The following is an 11,406-nucleotide window of genomic DNA, read 5'->3' as shown; positions in this document are numbered from 1 at the left end:
TTACATTAGAGGTGATAGAAACCAGGTCTTTAGTCTGGTCAGGCTGTTTCTCTGGGTTGACAAGTTTAAAGTCGAACAGGCTGATTTCTGGAATCTTGTGAGTGAAGGGGACCCTGGTCGTAAGAGTGGAGCTGGAAGTACAATAGATAACTCTTGGCCTCTGCTCTCTGCTTTACCACACAAAATGGAGGAGGTATTAGCTATTTGAATATAAAATTGGTAGCACCAGGAAATAGGCTGAACTTTGTAGCCCACTGTGGAGAGGAGCAGCCTTAGTTGGGCACTGAGTGACAAGGCCAGCCTCACAAGGTCAGATCTTAAGATGCAGCTCCTGGTGATCACGCCTTTTCCTGACCACGTGAACACGTGAACGCCCGTGAACACAGGCACATGGACTTCAGATACCAGGGCCCCAGGGATCACCTGGGTTCAGCCTCTCCCACAGTAAGATTTCTTACCCTTCACACCCTCTTCTAGTTGGTTCGTGGTTGGGTAGCAAGTTGATGAGATGAGCCGTCTAGTCTAAGAATTCAGGGCAGCTGGAACCTTAGGCAGCTCCTCTGTATGCTACTGGCTCCACGCCCTAAGATTCTCCGCCCTCTGCTCCAAAACAGTTCCTCTGCAGAGTGGTGATGTTAACTTCCCCATCTCCCTTCTAAGTCTAGCTTTTTCTGTCCTTCTGGCTCCAAGGTGCTCTGTGTCCTTGTGTGTGTGTGTGTGTGTGTGTGTGTGTGTGTGTGTGTGTGTGTGTGTGTGTATGTGTGTGTGTGTGTGTGTGTCCAGAGGAAAGGGCAATCTGCAAACAATGAACAGAAGTTTAAGATCGCATCAGGGTAAGAAAAGAATAAGGAGGCAGTGGTGACCACTGTGGATGGTCCCCCTTCACTCCATGTTCTTTCTCCCATGGTTCTCCAAGGCCACTGTCAAGGAAGTGTAGTGTCAGTTTCACTGGAGGAGGAGCTAAGATGTGCACCCTTTTAAATAAACATGGTGCAGTGATGGTGCCTTCACAATCTTGACACTAAGGTGAAGCAAGCGGGGTGCATGCCTCTGGGAAGGCCGGCGCTGGAAGCCAAGGTGTGTGGCAACAGGCTGGAAGAGAACTTTTGGTAATCCTGCCTTCTTCAGTAACAAGGTAGCAACACTGTAAAGTGCGTTCATTTGGTTTTTTCTTTCTGGAACCGGCAGGTCTGTTTGCCTCAAAATGTTATGTAGAAATAGTTCTAAGTTTGACAAGCAATAGAGATGACTGCTTAGACGGGGTCTGCAGGGAGCTCCGCTCTGCAAGCACAACACCTGTTTCATCGATGGACAGCCTGTTCCCCTTAGCAGTCCTGGCCTCCCCTTCTCTGTATTCCTTGCCCCAGCTAATATCCTCATGGGATTTCAGGATGCCGGGCGCCATCAAAACATGCTTTCTTGCGGTGCCTAGCACTGTGACTGGGGCCCAACTTCCCTGCAGAGTTGGGACTTTATACTGCCCTAGGCCCTGGCTTGTAGACCTGCTTTAGTCTCCAGAACAAGCTAAGGGATAGATTTTTTATTTCCGTTTATAGCCACCTGCTCTAATTTACTTCCAGCCTGCAATCTTCTGTCATTCTAAGATCTTAGGAAGTACTGGGATAGGTGGGATGGGTCTGAGTTTTCAGCACATAGGTGAGTGGATCTAGGAACATGCAAGTGTACTGAGCAGTTAGAGCATTGAGCAAACTATATAATCTCTCCCTCCCCCTTCTCTCCCTCCCTCCCTCCCTCTCTCCCCCTCCCTCTCCCCCCCCCCATCTCTCTCTCTCTCTCTCTCTATCTATCTCGAGCACATGCTCGAGCGCTCGTGCATATGTGTGTGTGTGTGTGTGTGTGTGTGTGTGTGTTTCCTTCCCTGAAAGATACAGGCCTGTCAGAGCTTGCTGTAGGAGTTAGGGTAAGTGAAAGTTAATCCTGGCTCTCGTCACTACCTTTCCTAGCTCATCACTGTGCCTTCTTTCTTTCCCGAGAAAGACACTGCACCCCTCTCCTCTGTTCTCCTGCCCCTCCTCCCCCACTGAGGTCCAGGTAGAGCGGAATGAGGCTGAAATGTAGTGTTTGATAGAGCATCTCAGAGTAGCATAGAAGGAGAAGCCCAGCTCCAGCCTCCTGGACCCCATACTGGTGACCAGCTTGGTGAGGACAAGCAAAATTTCTCTAGCTGAGAGCACACTTAGCCAGTTTTCACGCCTAGAACATGTATGTCTATTTGCACATGACTGTCTTTTCCTATTTTGGAGTGGTCAGACATTTTATTTTTGTTCAAAATTATCTGGAGTTTTAGACAAACTTGCAAAACTGTGCTTTTATTAAGTGACTTTTTGAATAAACTTTTTGGTATTCTGAAGCAAATGTATTTATTTATTGGTATGTGCAATGACAAACTTGGTATTTTCCCATAACAACATTATGTATGTTGTAGAATTTAGTGTTTGTCCAAGTACAGACATGTATCGACAAATTAAACTTGAACTGTTTGACTGCTGTGTCCTTGTTTCTCATAGAGAGAAGAAAGCGTGTCTCTCCTAAAATCTCCATTCCATTCCTTTCTAGGTGCTTCAAAGGGTCAGGTAGGAGCAACAAAGAACATGTTTAGAACCAGTGACATACAGACCAACACTGCCTTCTCCTGTGGTGCCACATCTATAGCATGTAGGTTACTGGGACACTGAAGGAACTGGCTGTGAGTTCTTAAGTATTGCTTGGTGGGCATGGCCCTTGTAGACAGAACTGGGCTGTGTAGTATTCAAGGGTGGGAAAGGCCCAGCCACCTGACTGCAGGCATTGCTTGGAGTTGGGTCTGTTTAAACAAGACTCTTACATGGTGGGAACCTTCTTCAGTCTGGTGGATTTGAAGCCAGAGTGATAAAAGCCCGTGGAGTCATCACAAAGTCACACAAACCCCACAGAGTGACTCTGGACCATTCTCTGCATCAGAGTGGCCAAAGAGAGGGTATCAAGTCGGGTAGTCCAACTGCATGAGATTCAAGTGGTGCTGCTAAACACCTAGCACTGCACACTTCACTCTGGGACAGACCCTCCATAACAGTCCTGTAAGGTGGACATGATTCCCGGTCCATCCACAAGGAACGCGGTACCCTTTGACGTGAGACAGCCTGTTTTCTTGATACTAGAAAGTGTCTTAGACATGCTAATGGTTAAAGAGGTTACAGAATAGTTGGTTTGTATCCTTCCTGATCACTGCCCAATAGGTGACACATGAAATGTTCTTTGCATATACAAATAGTCTAAATAAGGGGATTTTAAGAGCAGGTCTATAATTAAGGTTTATTTATTTACTCAGCTTAGTGGTTCTGATGGGGGTCAAAAACATTCCCTACCTGCACATGGCCTGGTTCCTGTAGCAGCTGCATTTGTGAGGAGACCATATACAGGGTGTTCTACAAGGGAAAGAGGTTTGGTTTGTTTAGTCATCAGGTTGAAGAAAAACCCTAAATTGTGTAAAACACATGACCAGGAAAATCTTGTTTTACACCAATTGCCTCTGGTGTTTCCTCTTGATTGCCAACTTTATGGGACTTAGAATCACCATGGAAACATGCTTGTCTATGGAGGTGTGTTTACAAGGAAGACCCAGCCTTACCATGGACAGCACCATCCCTTTAGTTGGGGTCCCAGACTGAATAACAGGCACAAACCAAGTCAAGTGCTGTCATTCATCTTTCTCTGCTCCCTGTGACCAAGCCCACTTGGCTTCTGCAGTCCTGAAGGACTGCCCTCGATGATATGTTCCTTCTGCATTGTTACTTTCGACGTAGCAATGAGAAAATTTAATTATGCCATGAGTATTAGTTAGATTCCTTTTTTCAGAGCGTCGGAGTGTAGACCATAAGTTATTTTATTACCTAAGTCTAAATACGAAGAACGTAGTTCTCACAGGCCATTATTTCTAAAGGCTAAATCCATCTCGACTTCTCAGCAATACCGCCCAGACCCAGGCCCGAGATAATGAGGCCCAGTCTTGTGTTCCTATATAACCAATTTAAGGCATCTTCTGGCTGATCACCCACATGACTTACCAAGTATGCTCCTAGGTGACGTGCAGTGGCTTCTTGGGCCAGCTACTGCTATGGTGCCCCAGAGGTCCCTGCAGACCTAATGGCTAGGCCTTGATGAATCAAGCCTGAATACTGAGAAATGAAGGTCGGAACATCAAAACCGAGTCCCTTGATTGATGTTGGTCGCCCTAGATTGGATATACATGTAAAATCATACCCAAAAGATACAATTCTGGAAAATAAACAAAAAAGCCTATATTCCAAATCACTAATAGTTACTTCAAAATTTCCAGTATATACAAATAAATATATTCCTATATGCAAACTAACATCTAGAGTGGCAAGAACCATGAAGCATTGGTCCTTCTGGCAGAAACTGTCTCCATGGCTGATCCCAATAACAGAATTGACTATAAACCCTTTTCACCTGATTATCCACCTATACAGCACACTGTTCTTGCTAACCTACTCTTTCTACCCAAATGTCCTTTCTCTTCCTTGCCATGTTCTTAGCTTGCCATAGAGTGTCTTCTGAAAGGTATTGATGCTTTGGCAAAAACATTCCTGTTCTTCTATGCCCCTATGCACACGGTAATCAATAAAACAGCTATCACATGATATATCGCTATGCATGAGCTAGCAACATAAGCATGCCACCCTACGTGCACTGAATACCTCATTTACAGCTTACAGTCCGTAAGACTTGTGTTTTCACTACCCTCACTTTACAGATGCCCAAACCAGGCTCGGACTGCCTAAGGAGCCAGTCTAAAATTACACAGCCTGAGTTGCAGGGAAATCTGCCTGAGGAATTCACAATCCCAAGCCTTCCTATGGTTCACAGTAAATCTATTAGACTCACACATTAAACTGAAATTCTCCAAGGTACAAATTCAATCTTCTTAGTACTCAACACAGGGCAGTTGTCCAAAAAATGAATGAGAAGGAAACAAGTTCTTACCTAATCACAGAATTATATCCTATGAACAAACATTAGAACCAGTGACTTGGATCTATTCTCAATCAATCACAGTTTTCCCAAACAAGAGGGCCTACGCTGCTCTTCACACTTAGTTACGCCAAGACCACCTTTGTGCATGCTCAACTGCATTCTGCATCATTTCAGTCAGTCTGCACAGGGATGGGCACCGTGCTGCGTGGTTTTAGACTCACTCCTAAGGGTCTTCTCTAGTCTGACTAAGCTGTAAAGCTCTGTAGTAGCCAACAGTATCTTAGTGTGGTCTCAGACGCCTGATGACAGCCAGTGAGTACAGTATGCTCCTGAGTGATCCAAACTATCTCTGGCATCATATTCATGCCAGGTACAACAGAACTCTAAGGACTGTATCCATCTTCACAGAATTCCTTAAATTTTGAGTCTCCCATTTCATTACTGGGAATGTTGTTGGAGACACACTGCCTTTTAGCTTTCAATTCATGTAACTGAACTGACTCACCCGTGTTAGAATTCTTAGGTTCCATCTTGTTTCACAAAGACATGGTTTCCTGGCCACCTGTGCATCTTATGGGAAGACTACCACACTTAAGCAGTCCTGCACCTTCAGTAGCCTCAAACTTCATCTCTGTGGGACACAAACTAATTCTGCAAATTCCTTCTAGCCACAGAAGACATTCAAAGGTGCTTCTAAACTTGGCAGTTCTGCTTAACAGAATAAGGACAAAGGAAACTAGGGGTCGAGGGAATATACAAGTGAAGTGGTCTCCAAATAGGCCTGCTGTCCTGGAGGAGTCAGGGCATCTCAGAAGGCTATGAGAGATTGCAGCTCAATCAGCTATCTTGTGCTCTGGGCCCCTAGCCTCAGAACCGAGCATGCACTTCTCAGGGGACCACTAACCAGCTGAAGGCCCAAAGAATAAGGCATTTTGGAATCTAAAAATCTTCATCCTTAAAACTTAATCCCTTAATCTCTGCTAACCCAGTTCTCATTCACAGCCATCCTATCCCAAGAAATCCATTCAATAAGTCATTCACAGGTAAACCATCTGTTGCTCCTATGAGGAGGGGCCAGACATTTGCCTAGGCGGTGCCACCCACAAGCACAAACAACCAAACACAATTACTGAATGGGTGAGTGTCTCTGATACAGAAAAGAAAGGAGAGAAATAAAGTCCCAGGTTCACACTAATGGCTACTTTACAGTGACAGGTGTGCAAGCACCAGGGAGGATAGACTGTATCCATGGGAGTGGCCCAAGAACTGTGATACAGAACACAGAGAAGGATGCAGAGGGCACAGGGCCATGGGTGAAACGGAGGAAAGGTACCATGGTAACAGAGTAATGGATGCTTTCCCAAGCAGGCTGCTTTCACTCAAAACCCTGGGGGTTGCGCTTCCTCACCATGCCACCCATGTGTGCGTTACCAGGGCTGACCCCCAGCCCTTCATTTATAAAGTCTTGGGGCAAGTTTTCCTTGGTGGCTTCCTCTTGCTCACTGTAGCCATCTGCACTGAAACCAGCGTTCTCTGCCAAGACAGCAGGATCCTCCTCTTCATGAAAACAGCAGGAGCATGATTCTGGTTTAGGATCACACAGGGCAACAGAATTATCTTTCTGGGCTCCAGGGTCAGTGGGCAAACGATCCCAGATCAAATGCTCTGATCCTTCCTCTTCTGACTCTCCCATTTGTTCAGCCATTTCTTCAGCAGAGGGCTCTTTTGGATCAGGGTAATCCACCAGGATTGTTTCTTGCCTCCGTTTGATACCATCTGAAAGGTCATACATTGGATAAGTCTCTTCTGGGTAACCTAAAGAGGAAAGTAGCACAAAATCTTAAAAAGAGCATCTCTGAAAGTAAATAGTGTCAGGATCAGAGAGGATTCTCTGGCAACAGCCATCCTATCCTAATAAATCTCTAAGATGGTCCTAATGGTCCTCAAGTTTCACTTGAACAAATTCTGAGCAGTCTGGCTGACTGTCTCAGTGCCCTGTGAAATACAAACCAAGGCAGAGGAAAATCCTTTGTAAGTAAGGTGCTTGGGATAGAGGTAAGTAAGTCTCACCCCTCATGTCTCTGCAGCATTGATGAAGATTATGCAAACAGCAAAGTCTTCAGCATTACCAGATGGAGGGCTTAACTTAAGGCTAGTATTTACAATTTCTATTTGGAACCAGTTCCAAATCTTCTGGTGGGGCTGGGGCTGGGAAAAGGAATGCTAAGCCCCTTGAAAAATAAACCATAGTGCTTTCTACTTATAAAAACAACCAACATAGTCTGTAACTGTCAGAAGCAGGGGCAAGCCAGCAAGACATGGCAAAGACCCCACAGGGCAAGAACTGCATTTTCAGAGACAACGCCCAGTGCTGGCATCTTCATTTTGACAAAATGGAGCAAAAGGAAAGGACAACAAACAGGTAAGCGAAAGGCGTAAGACTGCACCAAACTTCAGCCATAATGAGGAAGGCTGTGCTGCCAAGTAAGGAACGAAGTGATATAAGCCTGTGTGAGCCAGGCCAAGACGGAGCAGATGGGCCATGTGGAGCTCATGTGGCAGTGCTGGTAACTGCAGAGCTACCACAGTGGAAAACTGTAGAATTCACTTTATGCTGATGATAACTGCACATTCAGCTCCAATAGACACCACTTTTTGGCCATCAGTTGTGAAAAACAGCAATCTTTTGGTACATGTGAGGTATCCAGGAACATTTTTACAACATTATTATAAAAGTATCCAAAACTTATTACAACATTTATAAAAGTTCAAACTTTGCAGATTTTTAAGGATGGTAGCATAGCCTTGATTTTGTTATTTTTTCCTACTAGTTTTAATTACAAACAAATTTTAGGAGAAAATGCAAGTCACCCAGAATCCTACCACTGGTAATTTCTTTACCTCTGGCTTTTAAAATCATTTATGCACAGTATTTTCCTGCTTTTTTAATAAAGAAGGATTATGTTGAATATGTATGGTTGTCCTATAATTTTTTCCTTTAATATGTGTCATTGGTATTTCTCTGTTGTGCAACATATGTGATTTACCACTCTCACACAAGGGACCTGAGCAGCTTCCTTCCAACTCATCTCCATTGTAAGCTATGTGGGAGTGAGGAACTCTGTATAAACCTCGACCACCCACCCCAATTCCTCAAGATGGCCTTCTAGAAATATGGAGGGTAGGCCAAAGAGAACAGTCGTACTTTGGCCTGACCAACTTTGTATCCTCACCAACTTACTCTGCAGTAGAGTTATACAATAGTTCAGTTCTCCCAGTGATGTAAAAACTCGCTCTTACTAAACCCTTACCAGTACTGATGAGTATCAGGATCTTGGCTGTACAGACGTCACTCCCAGGTAACTGGACGGAGTGCTAGGTAACGCAAGAGTGTAGCTTCTACTATGGTATGAGTGTCCCTTTCCAAAACCCCGTGGAAGCTCAATTCTCAAAGTTACATGTTAGTGGTATTTTGAGGACAGGTCTTTAGAAGGGGATTAAGTCAGAAGGTAGGATTAAATCTGGAGGTAGGTTCAACATGATGGTATTCATGTCTTTGTAAGAAGACATCAAGCTTGCTCTTTCTGGCCATGTGACCTCTGCCACACAATGACCTAGCAAGGAGTCTCTGACCAGATGCCAAGTGGATGCTGACACCATGTTCTTAGACTCCCAGAGCAGCAACTAAATAAACCTCCATCTTTTATCAGTGACCTCATCTGGTATTCAGTTATAGCAATAGAAAATGGACAGTGATAGTTACCCAAGGCCTTCACAAGCTCATAGCAGGGCCTTGCTAGTTAGATCTCAACCACTGACTTCTCAAGAGAATTTCATTTACTTACATTTACTCTATATAAAGAGCAAAACTTACCTTTGTATTTTGATGACTACCTGTAGGAAGCCGTTGGCGCCAATAGATGGCGCCAGCTTCCCACCCATTGTTTAGCCTACAATAACCTTTCCCCTCAGTGCTTAACACCACGTCATAGCCACTAATGAGCTACTGGAGGATGCACCAATCAGGTAGCAACACAAGGCTCTTAGGCATATATAAGCAGTGCATTTCTCTCCCACGTGGGGAGATCGCACATGAGGAGAGAAGACCCGGTAAGGGAGATTGAACGTGAGGGAGAAGACCCGGTAAGAGAGATCGCACGTGAGGGAAGAAGACCCGGTAGAGGAGATCGCACGTGGGAGATCACACGTGAGAGATCGCCTGTACAGAAGACCCCGGTAGGGAGATGCCCTGACCAAGAGAGATCGCCTGCTCAGGGAGTTCCCTGCTCAGAGAGAAGTTCCCTGATCAGGAGATCCCCTGCTCAGAGTGCTGTACAATAAAGGTTGTTCGCAGAAGAATCTTGTTGTTGCACACCTATTCCTGCCGGCCGGACGTGGGGCGCGCGACAACTACCTGCTTTGGTGTCAGAGAAAAAACAATTAGACTCCAACTCTAGGCCCAATCTAGCAGCCCCAGAATTCAGTCATCCTGGCCTCCACGGCCCAAGACATCAGGCCAAGCTAGCACAAAGTCCCTAGGCAGCCCTATGACCCTAGTTATGCCTACACCTAGCAATCTCTATACTAACCCCACAGAAACAGGGTCCCGGCCTTCCCAGCAACAAGTGAGCTTTAGATTACAGACAGAAACAGTTAGGAAACCCAGCCACAACATCTATGTCTGTCCAGAATAAAGATACATCTAGAATCAGAAACCAAGTTGTTAAATGTAGACATGGGATCCAGACTAACCTACTGATGGTGCTAACCTGAAGCTAATTTCTACAGTTGGGTGGATTCAGGACCCATGCTCATTTCAGTAGATGTGAGCACTAGACAATACATAGCACCAAGCTTCTAGATCACCTCTGGATCCCACAGTCTCAGGACCTAAAGGAATGTCCACAGACTTTCTAATGCAGAATAGGCCCTCAGACTGCCCCAGTGTGAGGCCAAACCTTTTAGACTCATGTTTCCAGGCCCATTTCAACAGAGCCTCTGCAGACTCAGTTTTATAGCTCATTCCAACTCTAGGCCATTCCCTGGGGGAATCCAAGCTTTAAACAAGCCACCTAAATATACGAACAAAACATCAAAATCTAAACTTAAAAAGACTGAAAGAGAAGAACAAAGAATCTACAAAAGAACCAGATTTTAAAACTACCAAAATAACAGTCAGGGGCTAGTGAGATGGCTCTGTGGGGTAAAAGCATTTACCTTAGCACCAAGCCTAACAACCTGGGGTTCCATCTTCAGGACCAACATAGTGGAAGAACAGAACCAACTTTGACAGGGTGTCTGACATCCATATGCACACTATGGTGCACATCTAGATGCATATGAACACACATACAAACACAAACATAAATAAATGTAATAAAAATCTTAAACGACACTAGTAAATCCTTACCTATCATTTGTAACATTGAATATAAATGGGTTAAATTTTCTAATCAACATAATGGTGAAAAGATTAAAAAAATAAAAGGCCCAACTCTGTGCTAGCTATGAGATTCATTTCAGCTCTAAGGGAATATGTAGAGTGAAGGAGAAAGGACAGAAAGAAGATATCCTATATAAATTGGAAACTAAAAACCAATTAATTATATGTAAGTAATACTAATGTTAAATCCAAAACTATCACTAATGACCCACCTGAATGCTGAAGTAGCTCATGTCAAATGACTTAATATTTTAAAAACATCTTTAGGAAATATAAGCAAATAATAAAGATTCATTACTTCTATGAAAAGCATAGCAATGAGAACCAAACTAAGCAAATTATACAGCAGTCACTAATAAAATAGTTAACACAGGAAATAGGATTTAACATGTCAACTGATCCCTAGTGACACTCAAGAGGATACAGAGCAAATGGGAAACAGAACTACTGTAAACAGGAAGGCGTGATCACAAGATGAAAAACTCATACCAATGGATAAAGGTCACAAGATGAAGATAAATATGTCTGAAAATCAGATCCATGTATTAGACGTTCACATTGGAGAATTCTGTGAAAAGATATAAATGACAAAGAAATGAAGATTCTGAGAAATTTTGGAGGTTGATCAATGTGCCTGGTTTTTAATTACTAGACCAGGAAATAAAAATACACCAAAGCATCAATAAAAAGGGATGAAAGAAAACATCTATTCACTGAAGGAAGGCTCACAAACGGCTGGGCAAAAGTAGTATAAAAGCACATTCATGCTTATGCAGACAGAACCAATGGTTGTGACCAAATCCAGATTTTTAAATATAAGATGAAAATAAATTCCAGACAGAAAACACATAGCTAACTAGAGCCCCAGACTACCTACTGAGAAAAGGGATTCGACAAAAACAGTATTTCTTGTTTTCAATGAAATAGAAAATACAGAATGAAGGATTTTCAGATTTTTTTTTTAATGT

The 11,406-nt window shown here is 43.8% G+C and overlaps 1 protein-coding gene across 2 annotated transcripts in view; it reads right to left on the bottom strand.

Moving 5' to 3' along the window:
* Positions 1 to 2,510: 2,510 nt before the first annotated feature.
* The window catches only part of RIC3 (RIC3 acetylcholine receptor chaperone), a 43,380-nt gene continuing 34,484 nt past the window's right edge, over positions 2,511 to 11,406 (bottom strand). For both annotated transcript variants that reach the window (XM_080913139.1, XM_080913140.1), the window contains exon 6: positions 2,511 to 6,810. In XM_080913139.1, the coding sequence (XP_080769265.1) occupies positions 6,371 to 6,810 (440 nt within the window). In that variant the 3' untranslated portion in view covers positions 2,511 to 6,370. The remainder of the gene's footprint in view (positions 6,811 to 11,406) is intronic.

Source organism: Micromys minutus, assembly GCF_963924665.1.
Source record: "Micromys minutus genome assembly, chromosome: 2".
NCBI classification, from domain to species: domain Eukaryota; kingdom Metazoa; phylum Chordata; class Mammalia; order Rodentia; family Muridae; genus Micromys; species Micromys minutus.
This window is presented reverse-complemented; position numbering and strand designations above follow the sequence as displayed.